This window comes from Staurois parvus, unplaced genomic scaffold (assembly GCF_062004578.1).
Source record: "Staurois parvus isolate SC_StPar_1 unplaced genomic scaffold, SC_StPar_1.0 ptg000081l, whole genome shotgun sequence".
Classification (NCBI taxonomy): domain Eukaryota; kingdom Metazoa; phylum Chordata; class Amphibia; order Anura; family Ranidae; genus Staurois; species Staurois parvus.
In genome coordinates, this window is record NW_028317877.1 from 15,956,971 (window position 1) to 15,984,460 (window position 27,490).

Genomic DNA, 27,490 nt, shown 5'->3' on the forward strand with positions numbered 1-27,490 from the left:
CTCATCCTCTTCTTCCTCATCCTCTTCTTCTTCATCATCCTCATCCTCTTCATCATCATCCTCATCCTCTTCTTCATCATCATCCTCATCCTCTTCTTCTTCATCCTCTTCTTCATCCTCTTCCTCTTCTTCTTTTTCTTCTTTTTGTCTTCCTCTTGCAGGTCACTGCTCATGCGCAGATTTTTTTATCGGTAAAAAATCGGCCGATTTGCCCACTAATTGCCGCGAAAATCGGCCGATCGGCAAAATCGGCCGATTTTTTTCCAACTTTACCGAAAAAAAAAAAACGGCCAAAATACCGAAAAACGGCCGACCAAATCGCCCACTAACGATCCGAAAATCGGCCGATTTTATTTTCGGCCGAAAAATCGGCCGATTTTCGACCCATCTATGGCCTGCATACATCCCTCTATGGTCAGTTCTACTCTGCTCTGCAAATGCTACTGTGAACACAATGCCAACATGGGACAAACAGACACAAAGTGGGGGAGAGCTAGTAGGTTCAGGTATGGCCACTGAACTGCAAAGCAACAGAAATAAGATATACCTGTGCTCAAATCCCAGTAGCTTGTACATGTACAGTCAGGTCCATAAATATTGGGACAGACACAATTCTAACATTTTTGGCTCTATGCACCACCACAATAGATTTGAAATGAAACGAACAAGATGTTCTTTAACTGCAGACTGTCAGCTTTAATTTGAGGGTATTTACATCCAAATCAGGTTAACGGTGTAGGAATTACAACAGTTTGCATATGTGCCTCCCACTTGTTAAGGGACCAAAAGTAATGGGACAGAATAATAATCATAAATCAAACTTTCACTTTTTAATACTTGGTTGCAAATCCTTTGCAGTCAATTACAGCCTGAAGTCTGGAACGCATAGACATCTCCAGACGCTGAGTTTCATTCCCGGTGATGCTCTGCCAGGCCTCTACTGCAACTGTCTTCAGTTCCTGCTTGTTCTTGGGGCATTTTCCCTTCAGTTTTGTCTTCAGCAAGTGAAATGCATGCTCAATCGGATCCAGGTCAGGTGATTGACTTGGTCATTGCATAACATTCCACTTCTTTCCCTTAAAAAAACTCTTTGGTTGCTTTTGCAGTATGCTTTGGGTCATTGTCCATCTGCACTGTGAAGTGGCGTCCAATGAGTTCTGAAGCATTTGGCTGAATATGAGCAGATAATATTGCCCGAAACACTTCAGAATTCATCCTGCTGCTTTTGTCAGCAGTCACATCATCAATAAATACAAGAGAAGCAGTTCCATTGGCAGCCATACATGCCCACGCTATGACACTACCACCACCATGCTTCACTGATGAGGTGGTATGCTTAGGATCATGAGCAGTTCCTTTCCTTCTCCATACTCTTCTCTTCCCATCACTCTGGTACAAGTTGATCTTGGTCTCATCTGTCCATAGGATGTTGTTCCAGAACTGTGAAGGCTTTTTTAGATGTCGTTTGGCAAACTCTAATCTGGCCTTCCTGTTTTTGAAGCTCACCAATGGTTTACATCTTGTGGTGAACCCTCTGTATTCACTCTGGTGAAGTCTTCTCTTGATTGTTGACTTTGACACACATACACCTACCTCCTGGAGAGTGTTCTTGATCTGGCCAACTGTTGTAAAGGGTGTTTTCTTCACCAGGGAAAGAATTCTTCGGTCATCCTCCACAGTTGTATTCCGTGGTCTTCCGGGTCTTTTGGTGTTGCTGAGCTCACCGGTGCGTTCCTTCTTTTTAACCACTTGCCTACCAGGCACTTATACCCCCTTATTTACCAGGCCAATTTTCAGCTTTCAGCGCTGCCGCACTTTGATTGACAATTGCGCGGTCATGCAACATTGTACCCATATGAAATTTTGATAATTTTTTTCTCACAAATAGAGCTTTCTTTTGGTGGTATTTAATCGCCACTGGGTGCTTTACTTTTTGCGCTATAAATAAAAAATTGCCAAAAATTTGAAAAAAAAAAAGTTTCTTTGTTTCTATTATAAAATTTTTCAAACAGGTAATTTTTCTCCTTCACTGATGTGCGTTGATGAGGCAGCACTGATGGGCACTGATAGGCAGCACTAAAGGGCACTGATAGGCAGTACTAATGAGGTGGCACGGATAGGCGGCACTGATAGACAGCACTAATGAGGTGTCACGGATAGGCGGCACTAATATGCAGCACTGATAAGCGGCACTGATAGGTGACACTGATGATGGGTACTGATAGACGGCACTGACTGGCATCACTGCTGGGCACTGACTGGCACAACCCCTGGGCACTGACTGGTGGCACTGACTGGCAGCACTGCTGGGCTGCACTGGTGGGTGGCACTGGTGGGCAGCACTGGTGGGTGGGCACAGGTGGGTGGCACTGGTGGGTGGCACTGCTGGGCACAGGTAGGTGGCACTTCTGGGCACAGGTGTGTGAAATTGCAGAGTGGCACAGGTGGGTGCACTGCTGGGCACAGGTGGGTGATCTGCTGGGCGGAGCTAGTGGGCGCACTGCTGGGCACAGGTGGGCGGAACTTGCGGGTGGCAGTGCTGGGCACCGATCATCAGGGCACTGATCATCAGTGGCCTGATGATCGGTGCCGATCCCCGCTCTGACAACTGCCGGTTTTCGGCAGTACTTTCCTCACGATCTGACAGCGTGAGGAAAGTGCAGCCAAGAACCGGCACTTGCATTTCCCTCTGATCAGCGTGTCATTGGACACCGCTGATCAGGTGGTAAAAGGCCACTGTGATTGGCCTTTTACCACATCACGTGATCAGCTGTGTACGTAGGACACAGCGATCATCGCCGGGTGCGCGCCCCCTGGGGCGCGCAGGAGAGCGCGTTCTGGGGGGGACGTCATATGACGTCCACTCAGAACTGGCCGGCTGCAGTGCAGCCGTCATTCGGCTATCTGCGGTCGGCAACAAGTTAAGAATGTTCCAAACAGTTGTTTTGGCCACGCCTAATGTTTTTGCTATCTCTCTGATGGGTTTGTTTTGTTTTTTCAGCCTAATGATGGCTTGCTTCACTGATAGTGACAGTTCTTTGGATCTCATCTTGAGAGTTGACAGCAACAGATTCCAAATGCAAAAAGCACATTTGAAATGAACTCTGGACCTTTTATCTGCTCATTGTAATTGGGATAATGAGGGAATAACACACACCTGGCCATGGAACAGCTGAGTAGCCAACTGTCCCATTACTTCTGGTGCCTTAACAAGTGGGAGGCACATATGCAAACTGTTGTAATTCCTACACCGTTCACCTGATTTGGATGTAAATACCCACAAATTAAAGCTGACAGTCTGTAGTTAAAGCACATCTTGTTCGTTTCATTTCAAATCCATTGTGGTGGTGTATAGAGCCAAAAATGTTAGAATTGTGTTGATGTCCCAATATTTATGGACCTGACTGTATATCATTTATTAGGTGCTAAAGGGGTGTGACCTGTTAACACTAGAAATTCTGGATGAACCCTCTGCACACTGCTATATTCCCTTTCTAGCACACTTTGCAATAAACAACAGGGAGCTTGCTGGCATTGTGTGCACTGTAGCATTTGCAGAACAGAGTAGGAATGGCCAGAGAGGGATTTTTGTGGCACAGTTGATCAGCTTAAACATGTATTGCAATATGTGTTAACTAAAAATCCCTGTTTATTGGAAAGTTTGATAGAAAGGGAATAAAGTAGTGTAATTAGGGTTCACCCAGAGTTTCCAGTGTTACATGTGGTCACACCCATTTAGCACCTGATAAATTATATACATGAGCTATTGGGATTTGAGCACAGGTATATCCTATTTCAGTATTAAAGCTGCGTCATAGAAAAATCATTACATTTACATTTTTACTAGCTAATTGCTATACTTCTGGCACTCTGCAGCTGGACCACCTAGTCTCGGCTACAGCATCTGTAGTGTCAAATTGACAGTGGAGAGGAGGAGCAGGCAGAGACGCTGCTGTGTGGGATAACAGCATGTTTTCTGTCAGAACGCTGGGAGCTTAGTGATAGCTGTACTTGCTGTGCTCAGTAAAACTGTCACTTGTTAATAATAGAGATAAGCCCACAAGTTGGTATTCACCTTGTTGGGCTTAACCCATAGTAAGCTAGAACAGTTTAGAAAATTGCAGAATTCTTGGAGTTCAGCTTTAAAGCCGACAAAGCCAGGTAACTATCAGTTTTAGAAGGATGTTTCTCTTATGACATCTATGTTTTAAAGTATCAGTTCAGCTTTAGAAAATATTACACCTGTATTTAGGGTGCAACAAGTAACATGCTCCAGCACATCCCCCCTCCCCCCCGGATTCCCCCCCCGCCCCCCCGTGACAGCAGTTCGTCTACCCCACAGCCACTTTCACCTTTAAAATCGATGCAGCTGTGCGGGACTCTGCCCACACGGCCGCATCATTCATTCACAGGGATCTGTGAATGAATACACTACAAATGCTATCTGCCACCATGGCAGACAGCTTTTAGTACTTAATGGACTCTATTCACACTTTCTCCAGCTTTCTAACTGAAAACCCGCATAGAACGCAGATGGGAGAGTGTGCAGGAGCCTGATATTGCACCCACAATCCACTGATTGAGAGTCCAATGTTTTGCTGGGTTCTGTAGGAAATTTTTTAAATGCACATTTTTTCCAGCAAATTATGTGCATGTATTATTTTTTCCATAAAGGTGAACTTAGCCTTAAAATAAATAAATATATATACATACATACAGACACAGTATTTGTTTCTACGTCTGATTTTCATATGTTTGCTGCTGTAGCTCAGTTTTAAGTAACAAAATACCAGACCATGATTACCTTTCTTCCTAGATGGTATGGGATCACAGGGTCATCCTCTGCATGGAGTATCAGCAGTGGGCATGATATGTATTTCACACTAGAAAAGAGGATTGTAGGAATGCTTTAGAGTAAGAAAACTGCAACTCAGTCAAAGTCACCATATGCGGTGTCATCAGCTAATCATCATTTAGCTGTAAATATTTATGTAAATTATGTTGGCTTTCTTGATTAGTACAAACACAACTTCAAAACAATTACACAATCTGCAAAGTGCAATAATATTGTTACTACAAATGACTTTGAAGTAACAAGTTATTGCTTGGGCAGACTGTCTAGGCTTGTCCCTGCTGCTTTTAGCAGACAGTGCTCTGAAAAACAAGTGTTCAGGTTGGCTGAGGATAGGGATCCTCTGGGGTTTATTCTTAAACCAATGACACAAGCTTTGCAAGAGTCTTAACTGACCAATGGTAATGTACTGCACAGCAAACCTTACATCAATGGAAATTAAAAAAAAACAATAGTCTCTTTATAATTGTCTATTGCAATTATTTAACCTACTTATAGCGTTTTTACCATCAAGGCCAAGTTAGAGGACAGACAGATATTACATACTTACTTTTCATCATTGGCAAACTTGATGCCACTTGCTGTGATGGGATCAAGGAAAAACCAATCAAAACCTGGGAAATATCTGTAAACCTAGAACAGCATCATAAAGAATATTTGATCTGACTCAATTTCATGGTCACAGTTCTATGGTCTATTTTCCTGTACTACTGACTATCTTCGTTTGGGTCAATTTAATTTGATATTTTTTTTAAATTTGTGACATTTAAACTCTTATTTTAGTTTCTTTAAGAGTTAATATTTAAAGAAGAAAGATGCATGTGAACACCTTTGAATTAACTGGTTTTCTGCAGTAACTTGCCATAAAATGTGATCTGATCCTCATCTAAGTCACAACAATAATCAAACACAATATGCTTAACAGAAAATGCTCCTTTTGGAGTGGCCCAGTCAGAGCCCAGACCTTAATCCCATAAAGAGCCCCGTTTACACCAGACATCCTACAAATGTGTTTGAACTGAAGCAGTCTTGTAAACAGAAATGATTAAAAATTCCTCCTGACCGTTGTGCAAGTATAGTCTAGAGCTACCAAAAGCACTTGCTTGAAGTCACTACTGCCAAGGAAGGTTCGACCAGGTATTAACTCCAAAGACAATAAAAACACAAGAAATTAGAATTGCTTGTGTGTTATCAGCTTAAGCACATTGTGTTTGTTTATGGTTGTGCCTAAGATGAGGATCAGATCACATTTTATGGCAAATTACTGCAGAAAACCAGTTAATTCCAAGGGGTTCACATTTTCTTGCCACTGTATATAAAAACAAATGCCATGCTAGTTTCTTTTTTTATGTGTACAAAATATAGCATCATTACACAGCAGATTTTCTAAAGGAGCAGAGAATCAGTAACGTGCCCTCAATCTAAACTGACTGCTCCATATGTCCCAACTGAACAAGCAGAGAGATTAAAAGAAGGGGGAAGAGATACTTCCCGACTCCTTAAATTCATTTACCCCACTTAAAATACATTTTTTCTGAACATAATAAAGGAAGTATATACAAAAACACTGTACCCTATCTATGAGGATCACAAATGACATTGAAAACAAGCTGAATGACCCAATCACAAAAGCCGCCTTGAAGATTAAAGGAGAAGTACAGCCAAGCTCTTTTGGCTGTACTTCTCTTGTGGATCTAGAAGTGCAGTTCGTTCTGCACTCCTGTGACCCATTTTTAGCTGGCAGCGGGCTGAAGCCTGCTTTTGGCTGATGTCACTCAGACGGCCCAGCCTGGGGAAAGATCCTCTTAAATATTCCTTTAAAGTCGAGATTCACCCAAGAGTCTGGAGTGGCACCTGGCTCAGCCTGTCCGTGATCTGCTGAGAGCCTGAGCCAGCTGCTCCCTTCCCCTCCACAGCCAAGCGCTCCAGTGAGCGCAGGGGGGAGGTGGGCAGAACAGAGAGCTGGAGATTGGCAGTCACAGCTCTCTGCTCAGGGTGGCTGTGAGAACTCAGTGATCAGCAGTCATGTGATCACAGAGTTCTCACCTTTAGAGCCATCGGGGGACAGTGCTGCATCCACCTTGGTAAGAATGATTTAAAAAAAAAAGAAGAAATACCATATTTCTCTTTTAAAGGGATCAGATAAAACCTTTTTTTGCTTTCACTAGCAACAAACACAAGTTTGGTACGTACCACAGAAAAAGGATGGCTTTTTGCCTCTTCACGGATATTTGTAAAAGGCGATTCAAGGACCAGAGCATCAGGAGGAGTTTCTACAAAATGTTACAAAGCATACGGTCTAGATCATGGCTCAGGCCACTGGAATTAAGTGCAAAATATTATATAGATCAAAAGTGAGTGGCACATTTCCTGAATATAAAGGAATACAATCAGAAGAAGATTTCAGTATCATCAGTGTGTTTTATTAATACAGTTCCATCACATTTAATAGTCCCTGACAGTAGAATATACAAACATACATGTAAACAATACTGAACATATCCTGAGATAGGAGGTACAGTCTAAAACTGACTCAGTGTCCAATAAATTAGAATGTGAGCAAAATTGGCAAAAATCACAAAAATAGTGTAGCTCAACCAAACAATATAATATCAAAAATAGCCTGGCACTCTGCATGTGGGCGTGTAGGTGAGTGCAGCCATGCACATCATGATGTCATCCTGTGACCAGCTTGTTGATCACTGGCAACGTGTTTTTTTATGCCTGTAACCCCGCACAGTGGAGCACCTTATTTTGTAAGTTTAATCCGACATTTTAGCAGTAAAACATTTTCATACGTTGAGTACTATGGGCTCTCTTCCTATTCTTGCATGACGGTTGCCCATCGCTGAGATTTACGAGAATAAGGAAGAGCAGTATTTGGACTGTTCATATATGCCCTTAAAGAGTCTCTGACTTCTTGTTGGCTCAGGGGGTCATTCTCTGAAGGTGAACAGCCAATTTTTCAGGTGGAGGTGATTTCTACATATGGGTAATATGCTAAGAAGACAGAAAGTGATCACTAGTTGGTGACTGGATATCGGAAAGTGCATCAAGCATACGTGGAGATTGATGGAGATTTTATTCTTTGACTGTTTTTTGTATTATACTATTTTTGATATTATATTGTTTGGTTGTGCTACACTATTTTTGTTATATATTTTTATATAGGATTATGTGGAAAACCTATTAGTGTTCATCAGAGCATCCAATATTATATGGATATACAAGTATAGGTTTGCATATGATATTTTATTTAATTTGATTTGCATGTTTAGAGGTGTATGACAGCACAGATTGATACACATTGTTATAATTGGCTTTTACACTTCCAAAGTTGTTAGTTGCTGATTTATAAAATTCTTGACGTGAGAAGTGAGAAAAGAATTTACATGCAGTCGCAACGGAAATTGGAACAAACATTAAAAGATCATGATTGTTTTAATTTGGGTTTCCTAGCAGAGTGGAAGGCTACATTATACAGTATCTAACAGAAGTGAGTACACTCCTCACATTTTTGTAAATATTTTATTATATCTTTTCATGTGACAACACTGAAGAAATGACACTTTGCTACAATGTAAAGTAGTGAGTGTGCAGCTTGTATAACAGTGTAATATTGCTGTCCCCTCAAAATAACAACACACAGCCATTTATGTCTAAACCGCTGGCAACAAAAGTGAGCACACCCATAAGTGAGAATGTCCAATATTGGGCCCAAAGTGTCAATATTTTGTGTGGCCACCAATATTTTCCAGCACTGCCTTAACCCTCTTCGGCATGTAGTTCACCAGAGCTTCACAGGTTGCCACTGGAGTCCTCTTCCATGTCTCCATGACGACATCACCGAGCTGGTGGATGTTAGAGACCTTGCGCCCCTCCACCTTCCGTTTGAGGATGCCCCACAGATGCTCAACAGGGTTTAGGTCTGGAGACATGCTTGGTCAGTCCATCTTCTTTACCCTCAGCTTCTTTAGCAAGGCAGTGGTCGTCTTGGAGGTGTGTTTGGGGTCGTTATCATGTTGGAATACTGCCCTGCGGTCCAGTCTCCGAAGGGAGGGGAACATGCTCTGCTTCAGTATGTCACAGTACATGTTGGCATTCCTGGTTCCAAGACACTCCCACCACCATGCTTGACTGTAGGCAAGACACACTTGTCTTTGTATTACTCATCTGGTTGCCGCAACACATGCATGACACCATCTGAACCAAATAAGTTTATCTTGGTCTCATCACTCCACAGGACATGGTTTCAGTAATCCATGTCCTTAGTCTGCTTGTCTTCAGCAAACTGTTTGCAGGTTTTCTTGTTCTTTAGAAGAGGCTTTCTTCTGGGACGACAGCCATGCAGCAGTTTGATGCAGTGTGCAGCGTATGGTCTGAGCAATGACAAGCTGACCCCCTCCCCTTCAACCTCTGCAGCAATGCTGGCAGCACTCATACGTCTATTTCCCAAAGACAACCTCTGGATATGACGCTGAGCACGTGCACTCAACTCCTTTGGTTGACCATGGTGAGGCCTGTTCTGAGTAGAACCTGTCCTGTTAAACCGCTGTATGGTCTTGGTCACTGTGCTGCAGCTCAGTTTCAGGGTCTTGGTAATCTTCTTATAGCCTAGGCCATCTTTATGTAGAGCAACAATTCTTTTTTTCAGATCCTCAGAGTTCTTTGCCATGAGGTGCCATGTTGAACTTCCAGTGACCAGTACGACAGCAATAACACCAAATTTAACACACCTGCTCCCCATTCACACCGGAGACCTTGTAACACTAACGAGTCACATGACACCAGGGAGGGAAAATGGCTAATTGGGCCCAATTTGGATATTTTCACTTGGGGGTGTACTCACTTTTGTTGCCAGAAGTTTAGACATTAATGGTTGTGTGTTGAGTTATTTTGAGGGGACAGCAAATTTACACTGTTATACAAGCTGTACACTCACTACTTTACATTGTAACAAAGTGTCATTTATTCAATGTTGTCACATGAAAAGACATAATAAAATATTTACAAAAATGTGAGGGGTGTACTCACTTCTGTGAGATACTGTACATACAGTACATACATGTAGCAAGACTGGGAGATTAGGAAAACATGTCATTAAACAGAATGCTTACCTCTTTCACACAACCTCCTCACCAAGTTCGTGGCAACACTGAAATTCACAAAACAGTGAAGTCAGTAAAAAGTTCACACCATTGGAATATCGGGACTATAATGGGGATATAGCAGAAAGGATAAAAAATATACAACTACAATTCATCCGGCCATAGTTACAATAATATATTGAAATCCTAAAATCTAATTTGACTCATGGTTTGACATTCTCTTTCAGAGCAAGATGAAAGTTATTCTTCCTGCCTCTGTGCTCTACAGATATGCATACAAGAGCAGGGTTTGAAAGCTGAACTAAACATTCCTATTCTTTTCAGCCAAAGAAGCTGCCATCTAAGCCTCTCTTTGATCTTCAACTGCCTGGTGCTGCACATGTGGTCAGTTATGACACCAAACCATTTGATGGTTCAACAGTTTGGTTGAAAGCACAAGCACATTTTGACAGTTAGTGCTGATTCACACATATGTGATGTTGATTGAAGCTCAGGTTTCACAGCTAATTGATCTAGTAGATGTTCAGCGGTTCAGGACAGGTTTACATCAGGTTCAGGTCAAGAGTTTAACCTGTTCATAACTGATGACGTGCAGCTTAGGAACAATTCCCATAGAAGTCAATAGCCTGTAATCTGCACCTGAACCAGACCGCACTGCTCAGAAATCGGACAGTACTCTTTTTCTGCACTGAATCCGCACTGCCAGTGCACTGGACATATGTGAATGGGCACCATAGGAAGCAATGTTATTTTACACGTCATGCGGATTGGATGCCGTTTAAACTGCATCCAACCCGCATATATGTGAACCGGCACTTAGTATTCCCAGCATGCTGGGAATGTAACTGTTTTTCTAAACTGCTAAGATGATGGTCTTAGTTTTGCTTAACACCCCGATCACATCGGGTGTGACTTGGCATACGATTTGCATGCCATGCAACTTGCAAATTGTATGTCAAGTCACACCCTATTGTCTGCTATTAGAGCAGTCATACTGGTGCGGTTCTGACTTGGTCGGAGCTGCACCGATTTCTAAAGTAGTGCATGCACTATTTTTGGTGTGATTTGTATAGACATCTGTGTCAGATGTCTTACAAATTGCTCCTCAAATCGGCAAACTACCCGACTTTGAAATCGTGCAACTTCACTGTAAGTCGCACGATTTCAAAATCGGCTTTGATGTGAACGGGGTGTTAATGTCTAGCAGCACACTACAGTCTAGAACCTGCAATGCAACAGGGCCACGGGAAACGAAAGATGGACACTACATTTTATATGGACTTAATGAAATGTGAACTGCAATCAAGCTAGAATTTATCCCTGAGCTGAGCCAAGTGATAAGTAAATCTTGGTATGGCAAGAATTATTTCACAAATTACTTCTTTGTATTAAAAAAAGAAGTCAAACCAACAGCCTGTCTGTTAAGCTACCTCTAATGGTGGCCATACTAGATGAAAAATCAAAAATCTGTCATTTGGACAGTTTGTTTGTTTTTTGGCCAGTTAATGGGCACAAATTGAAAATCGGTAGTGATGTTTTTGAGCCAAAAATCGAAAGGAAAAAAACTTTAAAAAATTCTGCCGATGGAAAATAAATTGAAAGGTTAACATGTTTCTCGCCCATTAAATATCCAGCTGTTGGCACTGCACATAGTGTGTAAAATAAATATTGAATGCATCACCATTTTTCTAGGGAAATATATTTCTAAAGGTGCTATTGACATGAAATTTTCACCACATGTCGGTAACAACCCATGCAATCCATACATATAAAGAAACCAAAATAAAGAAGTTCAGAAATTAAATTATGTGTAATAAAATGGAATGACACAGGGAAAAAAGCATTGAACACGCTAACTGAAATGTATTTAATACTTTGTACAAAATCCTTTGTTGGTAATGACAGCTTCAAGATGCTTCCTGTATGGAGAAACTAGTCGTATGCATTGCTCAGGTGTGATTTTGGCCCATTCTTCCACAGTCTTAAAATCTTGAAGGTTCTGTGGGACTTTTCTATGAACTCTGATCTTTAGTTCTTTCCATAGATTTTCTATTTGATTCACGTCAGGTGATTGGCTGGGCCATTCTAGCAACTTTATTTTCTTTCTTTGAATCCAATTGAGAGTTTCCTTGGCTTTGTGTTTGGGATCATTGTCTTGTCCACCCTTGTTTCAGCTTAATCATCCTGGTAGATGGCAGCAGATTTTTATCAAGCATGTCTTGGTACATTGTTCCATTCATCCTTCCTTCAAGCACATGAAGTTTGGCAGTATCGTATGCTGAAAAACAGCCCCACACCATGATGTTCCCACCTCTCAACTTCACTGTTGGTATGGTGTTTTTGGGGTGATGTGCAGTGTCATTTGACCTCCAAATACGGTGTGTATTATGGCATCCAAAGAGTTCCATTTTGATCTCATCTGACCAGACTATATTCTCCCAGTATTTCACAGGCTTGTCTAAATGTTGTGCAGCAAACTTTAAATGAGCTTTAACATGCGTTTTCTTCAGCAATGTAGTCTTGTGTGGAGAGAGCGCATACAGGCCATGGCGGTTGAGTGCATTACTTATTGTTTTCTTTGAACCAATTTCAGGTTTTTCTGAAGCTCTCCACAAGTGGTCCTTCACTCTTGGACAACTCTTCTGATAATTCCTTTCAGTCCTCCGTCACAAACCTTGCGAGGATCACCTGGTCATGGCTGGTTTATGGTGAAATTATGTTGTTTCCACTTCTGGATTAGTGCCCCAACAGTGCTCACTGGAACATTCAGAAGTTTAGAAATACTTCTGTAACCAATGCCATCAGTATGTTTTGCAACAATAAGGTTGGAAAGGTCTTGAGAGAGCTCTTTGCTTTTACCCATCATGAGATGTTCATTGTGAGACACTTTGGTAATGAGACACCTTTTTATAGGCCATCAGTTGAGACTGAACCGGCTGAAATTATTTTGCACTGACAAGGGGCAGGATTGCTTTCTAATTACTGATAGATTTCAGCTGGTGTCTTGGCTTTCCATTACTTTTTTCACCTCCATTTCTTCATGTGTTCAATACTGTGACATTCCATTTTATTACACATAATTTAATTTCTGAACTTATTTGTTTTGGTTTCTTTGTATATATGGATTGCATGGGTTGTTACCTTTAGAAATATATTTGCCTAGAAAAATGGTGATATGTTCAATACTTATTTTATCCACTGTATTTGGTCCAGAAGCAAAAAAAAAACAGATGAAAAACTGATTCATTAATGTCCATTAAAGGATTTATCGTTAGAAATTCACTCATTACATGTTGGCAACATCTTTTGCTCTCATGACCGTGTGTAGTTTGTCAAAAACCCGTTCAAACAATTTTTCCAGTGTATGACTAGCACAAGATGCAGTACTGATGGTGCTGTCTACCATCAATGTATGGATTTGTGTCATGTTTTTCCAGATAAACTAAGCACAGGAAGTGCAACACTAACTATAGGTGCTACCTCACTGAAATCAAAGAAATAGTACCTCTCAACCCTGACTCTCAGTATCTGAAAAAAAAAATTGTAAAACTATTGAACTTTCTTCATGTTCCTAATTCTAAAGGACAATTTATTATATTTACCCTGTTCCCAAGGAGTGCCCCCAGATGTAAACAGGGTTGTCCCCACTTCTGGCCTTGATCCAGTCAAAGACATGAAGGGCATCATAGGTCATACCAGTCTCTGAAGGAGAACCAGCTGAGTCACCCCAGCCTTAAAAATTAAGAGACATCAAAATGAGTGATGGTCAAGTGAGAACACATTACATATACGCTATGAAACCAGGGCTAGTTAGCTAAGGTAGATAGAAAACAACAAATACGCTATATGCTATTAGCTATAGCAATATGTAAATATTACCATTTTAAGCTTTAAATTAAGGAGACAAAAAGAAAAGAAACAGCTTTGAAATTATAAATATTCAGTGGTAATTTAGAACTTGCACTATAAGGTATCTTTGAAATAATCATTGGGGGAGATTTAATAAAACTGCAGCACTCAGAATCTGGTGCAGCTGTGAATGGTAGCCAATCAGCTACAAACTTCAGCTTGTTCAAGTAAGCTTTGACAATAAAACCTAGAAGCTGATTTCTTGGCAGAGCTGCACTAGAGTTTTCACACTCCAGTTTTATTAAATCTCCACCATTGGCACCTAATGTTTAGAGTTCGTTTTAACCATGGGAAAGAATAGGTGTTTGTACAGGAGGTGTCAATTATTGAATATTTATATAAGAACATAAATGATACATTGGGATACAATTTATAGAAAATATATGTGGTTATTAATTGCATAAATAATATTTCTTTAAAGATTAGGTGGGAGCGATCTCATGTACAGTATTTCACAAAAGTGAGTACACCCCTCACATTTTTGTAAATATTTCATTATATCTTTTCATGTAACACTAAAGAAATGACATCTTGCTACAATGTAAAGTAGTGAGTATACAGCTTGTATAACAGTGTAAATTTTCTGTCCTCTTAAAATAACTCAACACACAGCCATTAATGTCTACACTGCTGGCAACAAAAGTGAGTACACCCCCAAGTGAAAATGTCCAAATTGGGCCCAATTAGCCATTTTCCCTCCCCAGTGTCACGTGACACGTTATTGTTACAAGGTCTCAGGTGTGAATGGGGAGCAGGTGTGTTAAATTTGGTATTATTGCTCTCATTCTCTCATACTGGTCACTGGAAGTTCAACATGGCACTTCATGGCAAAGAACTCTCTGAGGATCTGAAAAAAAGAATAGTTGCTCTACATAAAGATGGCCTAGGCTAGAAGAAGATTACCAAGACCCTGAAACTGAGCTGCAGCATGGTGGCCAAGATCATACAGCGGTTTAACAGGACAGGTTCTACTCAAAACTGGCCTCGCTATGGTCGACCAAAGAGGTTGAGTGCACGTGCTCAGCGTCATATCCAGAGGTTGTCTTTGGGAAATAGACGTATGAGTGCTGCCAGCATTGCTGCAGAGGTTGAAGGGGAGGGGGGTCAGCTTGTCAGTGCTCAGACCATATGCCACACACTGCATCAAATTAGTCTGCAAGGCTGTCGTCCCAGAAGAAAGCCTTTTCTAAAGTGTGTCTTGCCTACAGTCAAGCATGGTGGTGGGAGTGTCATGGTCTGGGGCTGCATGAGTGCTGCCGCCACTGGGGAGCTACAGTTCAATGAGGGAACCATGAATGTCAACATGTACTGTGACATACTGAAGCAGAGCATGAGCCCCTCCTTTTGGAGACTGGGCTGCAGGGCAGTATTCCAACATAATGACCTCAAACACACCTCCAAGATGACCACTGCCTCGCTAAAGAAGTTGAGGGTAAAGGAGATGGACTGGCCAAGCAGGTTTCCAGACCTAAACACTATTGAGCATCTGTGAGGCATCCTCAAATGGAAGGTGGAGGAGTGCAAGGTCTCTAACATCCACCAGCTCCGTGATGTCCCCCCCCCCACCCTCTATATCACGGCCAACGACGCCACCATCAGTCCCAACCCGCAAGCCAAAGTCCTAGGTGTCACTCTAGACTCAAACCTGTCCTTCCAACCCCATGTCCAATTGTTGGCAAACTCATGCAGGCTCCACCTCCGCAACATCTCCAAAATACGTACATTCCTAATCCCAGACACTACTAAACAACTCATTCACTCCCTTATTATCTCACGTCTGGATTACTGCAACTCCCTTCTCACCAGTCTACCTCATCACAGACTATCCCCGCCTCAGTCTATCCTGAACTCAGCGGCCAGACTCATCCACCTTACCAACCGCTCTGCTTCTGCCACCCCCCTCTGTCATTCCCTCCACTGGCTCCCGATTGCCCAACGCATTCAATTAAAACTACTAACACAGACATACAAAGCCATTCATAGAGCTGCCCCAAACTACCTCACCGACCTGATACCCAAATACCACCCAATCCGTAATCTTCACTCCTCACAAGACCTCCTACTTTCTAGCTCTCTGGTCTCCACCTCCCACGTCCGACTGCAAGACTTCTCCAGGACTTCCCCCATCCTCTGGACTTCACTACCCCAATCCATCAGACTATCACCTACCCTCCTCACCTTTAGGCGCATCCTGAAAACCCATCTTTTCAGGGAAGCCTACCCCGCCCTCACCTAACAGCCGATCTCCTCCACTTCTCCTACCACTCCATCCCCCACAGCCACTTCCTCCTGTACCACTATCCCCTCCCTCCTAGTTTGTAAGCTCGAAAGAGCAGGGCCCTTGACCCCCTCGTGTTTTGTTTTGTTAATGTATTGTCTCATGTTCTGTCCTCCACTATAATGTACAGCGCTGAGCAAACCTTTTAGCACTCTATAAATACTGTATAATAATAATAACTTCGTCATGGAGTGGAAGAGGACTACAGTGGCAACCTGTGAAGCTCTGGTGAACTCCATGCCCAAGAGGGCTAAGGCAGTGCTGGAAAATAATGGTGGACAAACAAAATATTGACACTTTGGGCCCAATATTGGACATTTTCACTTATGGGTGTAATCACTTTTGTTGCCAGCGGTTTAGACATGAATGGCTGTGTGTTGAGTTATTTTGAGGGGACAGCAAATTTACACTGTTATACAAGCTGTACACTCACTACTTTACATGGTAGCAAAGTGTCATTTCTTCAGTATTGTCACATGAAAAGATATAATAAAATATTCACAAAAATGTGAGGGGTGTACTCACTTCTGTGAGATACTGTATGTGTGCATACAGTGGGGAAAATTATTTGATATCTGCATATTTTTTAAGTTTACCCATTTACAAAGAAACGAAGGGTCTATATTTTTTATCAAAGGTATATTTTAAATGATAGAAACAGAATATCAACCATAAATCCAGAAAAAACACCTGATACAAATGTTATAAATGGAGTTGCAGTTCAGTGAGTAACATAAGTATTTGATCCACAAGCAAAACATGACTTGGTGGAGAAACCCTTGTTGACAAGCACAGAGGTAAGATGTTTCTTGTAGTTGGTTACCAGGACTGCCCATATCTCAGGAGGGATTTTGGTCCACTCTTCTTTACAAATCTTCTCTAAATCCTTCAAGTTTCTTAGCAGTCACTTGGCAACTCAAAGTTTTAGCTTCCTCCATCATTTTTATATAGGATTAAGGTCTGGAGACTGGCTAGGCCACTCCATGATCTTAACGTGCTTTTTCTTGAGCCACTCCTTTGCAGCCTTGGTGGTATGTTTTGGGTCATTGTCATGCTGGAAGACCCATCCACGACCCATCTTCTGTGTTCTGGCTGTGGGAAGAGGGCTCTCATCTAAGATTTTACAATACATGGCCCCGTTCATTTGTCCCTCAATGCGGCAAAGCCGGCCTGTACCTTTGGCAGAGAAACAGCCCCAAAGCATAATGTTTCCACCACCCTGATTGACTGTTCAGATGGTGTTCTTAGGGTCATAGTCAGCATTTTTCTTCCTCCAAACACAGCGAGCCGAGTTAATGCCAAAGAGCTCAATTTTGGTCTCATCTGATCACAGCACTTTCTCCCAATCCTTCTCTGAATCATTAGATACTCTTTTGCAATCTTCATAAGGGCCTGTACATGTGCCTTCTTGAGGAGGGGGACCTTGCAGGCGTTGCAGGACTTCAATCCTTGGCAGCGTGTTACCAATGGTTTGTTTGGCGACTGTGGTCCCAACTGCCTTGATATCATTCATAAGCTCCTCCCGTGTAGGTCTGGGCTGATCCCTCACTTTTCTCATGATCATCCTTACCCCATGAGGTGAAATCTTGCATAGAGCTCCAGACTGAGGTCGACTGATGGTTAATTTGTATTTCTTTTATTTGCGAATAATCGCTCCAACAGTTGTCTCCTTCTCACCAAACTTCTTACTGATGGTCTTATAACCCATTCCAGCATTGTTGGTCTGCAATCTTGTCCCTGATGTTCTTTGACAGTTCTTTGGTCTTGCCCATGGTGGTGCCCAAGAAAGAGATTCTGGGGACAGGTGTCTTTTAAACACATAATGAGTTGTCCTGAGGAGCACCTTCTTAAATTGACAGGGCTAATCTGTGTACCACATGAGCAAATACTTATTTTACTCACTGAACTGCAACTCAATTTATAACATTGTTTTTTTTTCTAGATTTTTAGTTGATATTCTGTCTCTATCATTTGAAATACACCTGTGATAAAAATTATAGACCCTTCATTACTTTGTAAGTGGGCAAACTTATAAAATCTGCAGGGGATCAAATAATTATTTTCCCCACTGTACTTCTAATTTTTCTGATGCCTTTATGCTCTATAAATAGCCTGAGTAGGAGGCGAAAGGGAACCAGACAGGAAGCTGTCTGTGGAGTACTCTAGTTGTTGGTGGACAAATAAAGTTGTTTGAATTGCATAGGGGCTTCAATTTTTTCACAAGTCATTTAGAAACCACATTTGATAGAATCATGCAGTGCAAAATAGCATACAAACTCTTTAGAAACAGACTTCATAATTTATGGTGACCCTGGGCTGCCTGGTCCCTTTCTCAATTACGCTGTCCTATCCCACTCCAGCCATCTTTTAAGAGTGATGTGGACATGGACCAAGAGACTAATGGACAAGCTCATAAATTGCACTTTGGGCAGCAATTATTCTTTAGGACCATGCAAGAAATAGGCAACCAGAATGGGATAGTACAGTAGAAATGGAAAATAAGGAGTAGGCAAGACACTGGCTACCATAACATTATAAAATGTGAATGTGCTCTTTGTGAAATATACGAACAGGATCATTAGGAGAGTGGAGGAGGCTACAAAACACATTTTTGTTTGATAATGCAGTAATCTGGGATGTGGCTTAACTATATATGTTAGCAGAGGCATGCTGAGTCTCTTGACAAATGTCTGAGACAATTATACTGTTAACAGGACCTAACAAAATTCTCTTCGGCTCAACATTCTGCAGCAACCTTACACCCTGACTTGCCACTTGGGATGTCTGGGAACGTCACAGACATGACTATGCAAAATAGGAAGTACTCCCAACACAACAGATTGACAAGCCCAAGATGACAGGGGACTGCTACCTCACTATCCCACTAAAGATAAACAACAGTAGCAAAACTGGATACATTTGTACACAAAGATCAAAATGCCTTCCACACTCAGACCACTACCTTGCAGTGGAAATGTGGACAGATCCCAGACAGATATTAATGGGGCACCCTGCAGTGCAAAAACTTCCCACGGAACTGTGAATATCCCCAAAATTCCTATATGTGTTGTTGAATCCACATTGCTGGATATCTTAATGACAGTATATGTAATACATAACTAACAAGTCCTACAGACCAACTTAAAGTTATGTAGGAAGAAATATACCTAGTAAGGCATAACAAGCAAACAAAGCAGGACTGTACCATAATCCTAGAGAGCAGCATGAGTACCTAGGAAGATGAGGTGGCTCCACCCAAATTCACCCTGCATACTACTTCAGTTAAACCTGGTAACCACAAACGTAAGGTCGCGGATATGGAAAATTGTTTATTTAGATATAATCTCCAGATCATTGGAATACCAGAACATGCAGAAGACAAATCCCCCAAAGATTTCATAGAACACTATAGGGGAGAATCACTAAACCTGGTGCAGCAGTGCAGGGTAGCCAATCAGCGTTTAACTTCAGCTTTGACAATAAACCTGGAAGCTGATTGGCTTCTATACAGAGCTGCACCAGAGATTGCAAACTCTAGTTTTAGCATCTCTCTCCGTATTTGTGTAAGGGCTTTTTTTTTTTTTTTTTACAAGCCTACTTGTAAGCCTACTTTTTTTTGGAAGGATAACTTCCCACTCTCATTTTCTGTGCAAAGAGCACAGAGTGCCATCCTGTTCTCCACCACCAGGAGGCCTTCCTAGACCTTTTCAATATCTTATCTATATTACATTTCAATTGCTCAATTACAGGGAAAAAGAAATTGTCATACAAATGGCTAGAAATAATAAACACATAGAACACAGGGATCCAAATTCTTGCTCTTTTCTAGATTTCTTGGGTGAAATCCAGACACATTGCACCAAAAACCAGAATGTTAAAAGATGCTCGTAGAATATGAATTCCCTATGCCATGCTGTACCCAGGAAAGGTGAGATTAGTTGCAGGAGACAAAATACATTTTATTGATTCTTGTTATGTAATTGCGGCCTAGTTAGACCACAATGAATGTGAGCTCTAATGCGCAGGACCCTGCAAGTATTGCTGTAATATGGGTCTCTGACACCCTCTTCAGGTAGAGTCACATAGGATGATCACATGCGCTATGTCACCTTCTGACCAATGGAGAGATCTGATACAGGAGGATGATGTTATAGTGGTTCAAGACCCGTTTTATGCCACAATTTGGCATGGAAATTAGGATCAGGCAGTTCACAGGATGCATAGAAAACGGTTTGTAGTTTACTGCTTTTTACTTTCTAAAGAACTGGCATGGCTTGGCAGAATTTTCTTGATGTTAGCAGATATTCAGCTCCCTGTTATGTTGTCTGGGATGAATTGAAAGCATTTCTAAGAGGTATATGTGTTGTGGGAACTCACTTCAAGTGGTAGAGCTCTTCTTCAACACACAGCAACTCGCATCTGTTTAAGTGCCTTTTTGCCCAATTTTATTTACAAGAAAGTTCAAATAAACAAGAATTCTTCCCACGCAGGGGTATCCATCATCAAGCAAATTAATAGTATTCAGCCTCCTGGCTTGCAAGCAGTTTTAAGTCTGCCTCCTGCAGACTCTTCCCAAAAGGTTCTTTTGGCACCCAGCGAACCTTTAGCACACAGCTATTCTGTAGCAGCCCCTTGCTGCTTTTGGCTTCCAGCTCTCCTAGGTGTAGCCCACCTGACTCCACGGCAGAGACCTCCTGTCTGCCGGGGTGGAGCCCTCCTAACTGCTGGGGTGGAGCCCTCCTAACTGCCGGGGTGGAGCCCAGAACTATGGTTAGGCCTCTACAAAAAAGGCCTGCACACACCTGTGCAATCAGTGTGCTGGGGGTTCTCAAAACACGGACCCCGGATTGGAGATTTCATCCCTCCCAGATCTCTTTGAAATCTCCAGGGTCCAGATCCCAAAACAAACTTAACGAACAAATGAGGAAACTGAAAAGCCAGTTTCCTCTGCAATAAATCAACTCTCTGGAGCCCCTCAACCTGCCTGGTTGAGAATCCAAGGTTCTCAGCTTTATTTTGACCGTGGCAGGACACCGCACTGCCACATATCCCCCCCCTTTGTTTTGACCCCGTAGGGGGCAGAACACACAAACCTAAAACCCTTCCTTTAGCCCTTCTGTGCCGACTATCACCTGTAAAGGTCCAATCCTGGCTGACTTCATTTTCATCTAAGGGAGACACTACTCCCTGCCCCAAGAGGTGACTTCGCCTGTCTCCCCTAACTTGGGCTCTACTACTTCCCCGTGCCTTTTTACGAGTGCGCTTCCAAAAGCGCGGTCTTTCTAATTTTCTTAAGACTATGCTAGTCCTTTTACCACTAGGGGGTTTACAAATCTCAGTACCCTTTGTAATCTGGGGTTGACTCCTAAGCTTTAAATGCCTGGTACCTGTCATATTACAACGTGCTCTCTCAAATTCCTCTAGACCATCCCTTTTTGCTTCATTTACTTTTACAGGGGATATATTTTTAAACCCTTTAGTAACAGACATGGGCTCTTTTATTGTGGCATCAAACTCTTTTAACATCCCCTCGTTAAGCTTTGGGCCATTTCCCTTAGACCTTTCATTCTTATAACTTGGGCGTTTACTGGACCTTTGGAAAACTTTTCCAGAGTGACCTTCCTTACATAATTCTGCATTTGGGTAGACGACCCCAACCACATCACATATACATGTGTCCTCCGGCACTTCTGCCCAAACCTCCGTCCTGTCCAACAGTACTCTGGTGTGCCTCTCATACAGATTACTGCTATGAAGCAACCCAGCAATGCACTGAAAGACAATTTTCACCATCACCAACAAGGATGGTATCACAGAATACCTATATTGACCATCTTTGTTTTGTATAGCCTGTAATACCCAGCTCCGATTAGCGGGACTCCACTGTACCAGCTCTCCCGAACATGGAAGAGACAGTATGGTATACACCGGCTGTACACTCCAGAAGGCTAACATTTCCTTCAGCAGGTCTGTTATAAAAAGACAGCCTGATTCCGCACACAAGACCTTCCTGGAGACATGGAGACACTCATTTACTGATGCCTCAGAGGTGGTGCTTCTTAAAGAGGCTTCCTCTTGGCTCGAGGTACCCAACACAATAACCTGGGGCTCTCCCAGAGCATAACCAGGTGTGGGATTCACCCAAATACTCTGAGGCTCAGTGTCAATGAGCTCTTCCACGGCTTCTCTATGGATATCAGTTTGGTACACCACACCATTAACTCCTTTATGGGCTGTGGGCAAAACTTCTGCTGTGTTTTTATCCTCAATGGTGCCTTTTACCAGCGGTGGGTTAATTTTAGCAGCGACAGGAGTGCCCTGGACTAATAGCTGCTCCTCAGTCCCTCTATTCAGCACAGCAGAAACCATGTCCACCCCATTGTTGGCAACAGAGGTATCTTTTATTAATGCCAACAAGCTTGTTGCCCATCTGTCCCAGTCCATCGTCCCTGTGATCCCATCAGAGGTACTACGCAGTACCACTCCAACCGCTGAAGGAGACACAGAGGGACAGAGTGGCTCTGTATCAGACCCATTACCTATATCTTCATTATCCATATCACAATGGGAGACATCTTTTCTAGGCACAGCAGGTTGCAATTTCCTACTCTCACCACCGTGACCTAGTGGCGTGTCATTCCCTACAAAAACTTTTGCATTAGTGGATTGCATTAACCCATCATTATGAATACGTTCATACCTTTTAGATTCACCATTGCCACACTGAAATAACAAATTCTTATCACTCAATTCAGATACACTCTGATCCACTAGAGCAACACCATAGTTATCCTGGGTTACCTTACCCACCGTTGCTAGGGGAGATAACACATGCTGCTTAGTGGTCACCCCTACTACATTTAATTCACCATTCTGTTTATATGACATTGGTGCAACCCCAATACCAGTACTCTTCACATTGACATTTTTAACCGTTGCCTCCCCGCTAAACAGAGCATTATACAGAGGCAAGTCTCTCTCACAATCACCAGCAGTGGGTTTCCCAACTGGGAGTATCCCAAACTTATAGCAGAGAGTCTCAAAGTCAGTCTCAATCATTGCATTAGTATCTCTCACATTTTCTCAAAAGTACCAGTCTTACCCATCACTTCAACAGGCTTCACCCTTCTTCACTTGAGTACGTGGGATCTGGATCCTTTCTGTCATCTCCTCTCTTTGGCCAGCCAGTTCATCCATGCAGCTATAGGATGATACTGTGGCAGGCACTTCTGACTCCTTGGCACCCCCTGCAGGCACAACAGGTACTTCCTCGCTGTTGCTAGAGGTGGCTGCCAACATTTTTAAACACGAATCTGGGCTTGCAGATGAAGACTTTTGCCCAGTACCACCCTCATCAGTGGTATTCCATAATCTGGGGCAGGTAAAGATACCATGCCCAAACTGACCACATTCCAGGCAGGGTATGGTTCCACCGATAACCTTCTTGGGATACGGAACCACATCTCCCTTGTAGCCCCTTCTCCTGGTTGGCAGGCTTTCTCCTGTTGCTATGGGAGATGGCACTCTCCCAGCTGAACTTTGTGGGTTCCTCCAGATGCGCTGAACTCTCATCTCTGCGTTGCCACAATCCTCTGCAGACGACACTTCTCTCACAGGGTCCGCAGGCCTGAAGTCACATGTGTTGCTATGGGCAACCACATTTTTCTGAAACTTTTGGGCAGCCTGCTGCTCCTTCCTGGAACTCCAAGCAGGCTTCCCAATTGCATACCCAGACCTTTGTCTGGTTGTGTCACCTTGTACTGGAAGCTGGGATAACGGGCACTTGGAGACAGTGTGCCCCCATTCACTGCACCGCAAACAGCGCTCTTGCGGCAGTATCTTGGCCGAACTTCCAACACTGCATCCTCTTTCAGGTTTAGTACTCTGCACACAGAAAACTGGTTTCCTTTCACCAGCATTGCCAGGGACAACAGCATGCACTTCCCACTGTGGCAAACTCTGTGCAGCCATGTATGGGGCTTGTTCTGGTGGTAACAACCCCTCCAGCCACAGGGCTCTGTCTCTCATTTCAGAAAATCTTGCTTCTTTTTTGAGTTTTGACCGCCCCATCTTTGCAGTCACTCCACAACACTTTTGCACAGTCCTGGTACACTATGGAGCACTGTCTCTTTAAGGCAAGTTCCTTTTCTCTTGCAGGATCTCCTCACCTGCACACACAGATAGTGCAGAGTCATGCACCAAACACAGTTCAACACATGAACTTACTTCCTTGCTGGGATCTCTAGTTCTGCCCACTGCATCCTCCACCATATGTGGGAACTCGCTTCAAGTGGTAGAGCTCTTCTTCAACACACAGCAACTCGCATCTGTTTAAGGGCCTTTTTGCCCAATTTTATTTACAAGAAAGTTCAAATAAACAAGAATTCTTCCCACGCAGGGGTATCCATCATCAAGCAAATTAATAGTATTCAGCCTCCTGGCTTGCAAGCAGTTTTAAGTCTGCCTCCTGCAGACTCTTCCCAAAAGGTTCTTTTGGCACCCAGCGAACCTTTAGCACACAGCTATTCTGTAGCAGCCCCTTGCTGCTTTTGGCTTCCAGCTCTCCTAGGTGTAGCCCACCTGACTCCACGGCAGAGACCTCCTGTCTGCCGGGGTGGAGCCCTCCTAACTGCCGGGGTGGAGCCCAGAACTATGGTTAGGCCTCTAAAAAAAGGCCTGCACACACCTGTGCAATCAGTGTGCTGGGGGTTCTCAAAACACGGACCCCGGATTGGAGATTTCATCCCTCCCAGATCTCTTTGAAATCTCCAGGCTCCAGATCCCAAAACAAACTTAATGAACAAATGAGGAAACTGAAAAGCCAGTTTCCTCTGCAATAAATCAACTCTCTGGAGCCCCTCAACCTGCCAGGTTGAGAATCCAAGGTTCTCAGCTTTATTTTGACCGTGGCAGGACACCGCACTGCCACAGTGTATAAAAATAAACAAACAAAAATATCTAGACAGTGGGCATTATGTAATTACAATAGTAGCAGTTAAACCAAAACATGTTATACTTACCTGCTCTGTTCCACGGTTTTGAACAGAGCCGCCCTGATCTCCTGATCCTCCCCTTCTTGGGTCCCCCGCCGACAATTCTGGGGGGGGGGGGGTTCATCTGAATGCAAACGTTTTTTACCTTAATGCATGAAATGCAATTTAGGTAAAAAAAAACCCTCTGCCTTTAGAATAACTTTAATAACCCTGTTCCAATTAATCATAGACTGTGGTCTGATTCCCAACAGTTACAGTATATAAATATTTCTCTATAACTGAGGCACAGAATAAGAAATTCCTCACTACCTAAAAATACTCTGAGGATGGATACATGAGGCATATGTTGGCCATGATGGCAAAAGCACAGACGGCATCTCCCTGCATTAAAGACAAATTTTAAGACAACATCTCACTGACACTACCTTTATCCTGAGGGAATGTAACACATATTTTGAAAGTGTGACTCTAAGACTAGTCATATATTATGCAAATTTCTTTCCTTCAACCATGGGTTGCAGAAAAGAAAATCGCTTGATTCCCCAATCAACACACATAGTGTTGATGGAGGAATCCCTCTCACTGTACTATTGTATCTGACAGTAGGAGGTTTCCCCGCTGTCAGAATACAACGCATACTACTGCCAGCTATAGCTAGTGGCAGTGATTAAAGAAAAAAAAAAAAAAAAATTCAACAGGCTGGTTTTACTGAAGTTGATCAATAGATTGACTTCATTACAACCATCCTGCCCATAGATGGATTAAAATTTAGCCAGTTCAGCAGGAACTCTGATCCATCGATGGCTGGCTTAAAGTCTCACATAGCCAGATGCAATATTTACAATGGGCCACACTTCTTAGCTTAGAAGAGATAGACAGGACCATGTTAAAGACTCCAATCACCATAAAGGAGTTTCATGAGGCACTGGCAAAGTTTTCCTATTGGCTGATCTCACTATTAACGTTAACTATTAAGCACTGGCATGAGTCCTGAAAGCGACTTGGGGTTTGCCCCCCCTGATCTCAACATCATGGAGTCTATATGGGATTACATGAAGAGAGAGAAGGATTTGAGGCAGCCTACAACCACAGAAGATCTGTGGTATGTTCTCCAAGATGTTTGGAACAACCTACCTGCCAAGTTCCTTCAAAAACTGTGTGCACAAGCCCTGTATGCTGTGCTACATGAAACAATGGCACAATCCTTATATAACCAAAAAAATATATATATACAGTTGCAAGAAAAAGTATGTGAACCCCTTGGGATTCCGTGGAGTTTTGCATGAACTGGGCATAAAATGTGCTCTGAACGTCATCTAAGTCACAACAATAGAAGAACACAGTCTGCTGAACATAATACTACACAAACATTAGATGTTGCCATGGTTTAATTGCACATAACATGTAAACATTCACAGTGCAGGGAGGAAAAAGTATGTGAACCTTTGGACTTAATAACTGGTTGACCCTCCTTTGGCAGCAATAACCTCAACCAAACGTTTCCTGTAGTTGCAGATCAGACCTGCACAACGATCTGGAGTCATTTTGGACCACTCCTCTTCACAAAACTGTTTCAGTGTAGCAATATTCTTGGGATGTCTGGTGTGAATCGCTCTCTTAAGGTCATGTCACAGCATTTCAATCGGGTTGAGGTCAGGACTCTGACTGGGCCACTCCAGAAGGCGTATTCTGTGCTGTTGCAGCCATTGTTTTGTTGAATTACTTGTATGCTTTGGGTCATTGTCCTGTTGCATCACCCATCCTCTGCGGAGCTTCAGTTGGCGGACAGATGGTCGTACGTTTTCCTGCAAAATGTCTTGATAAACTCTGGAATTCATTTTCCCATCAATGACAACAATCCGTCCAGCCCTGAGGCAGCAAAGCAGCTCCAAACCATGATGCTCCCTCCGCCATGTTTCACAGTGGGGATGAGGTTTTGATGTTGGTGTGCTGTGCCTTTTTTTCTCCACACATAGTGTTGTGTGTTCTTCCCAAACAACTCAATCTTGGTGTCATCTGTCCACAGTATATTCTGCCAGTAGTGCTGTGGAACATCCAGGTGCTCTTTTGCAAACTTCAAACGTGCTGCAATATTCTTTTTGTACAGCAATGGCTTCCTCCGTGGTGTCCTCCCATGTACTCCATTCTTGTTTAATGTTTTCCTTATTGTAGATGTGTCAACAAAAATGTTAGCATGTGCCAGAGATTTCTGTAGGTCTTTAGCTGACACTCTGGGATTCTTCTTTACCTCATACAGCATTCTGCGCTGTGCTCTTGCAGTCATTTTTACAGGACGACCACGCCTAGGGAGAGTAGCAACAGTGCTAAACTTTCTCCATTTGTAGACAGT

The 27,490-nt window shown here is 42.8% G+C and overlaps 1 protein-coding gene across 1 annotated transcript in view; it reads right to left on the reverse strand.

Annotated features, from left to right (window-relative positions):
* The window catches only part of ABHD12 (abhydrolase domain containing 12, lysophospholipase), a 129,536-nt gene that overhangs the window by 18,228 nt on the left and 83,818 nt on the right, over positions 1–27,490 (reverse strand). Inside the window, exons 7-11 of the mRNA XM_089669813.1 lie at positions 13,563–13,692; positions 9,970–10,007; positions 7,046–7,125; positions 5,403–5,485; positions 4,805–4,883 (exon numbers count right to left, since the gene is read on the reverse strand). Of these exons, the coding sequence (XP_089525939.1) occupies positions 4,805–4,883; positions 5,403–5,485; positions 7,046–7,125; positions 9,970–10,007; positions 13,563–13,692 (410 nt within the window). The remainder of the gene's footprint in view (positions 1–4,804; positions 4,884–5,402; positions 5,486–7,045; positions 7,126–9,969; positions 10,008–13,562; positions 13,693–27,490) is intronic.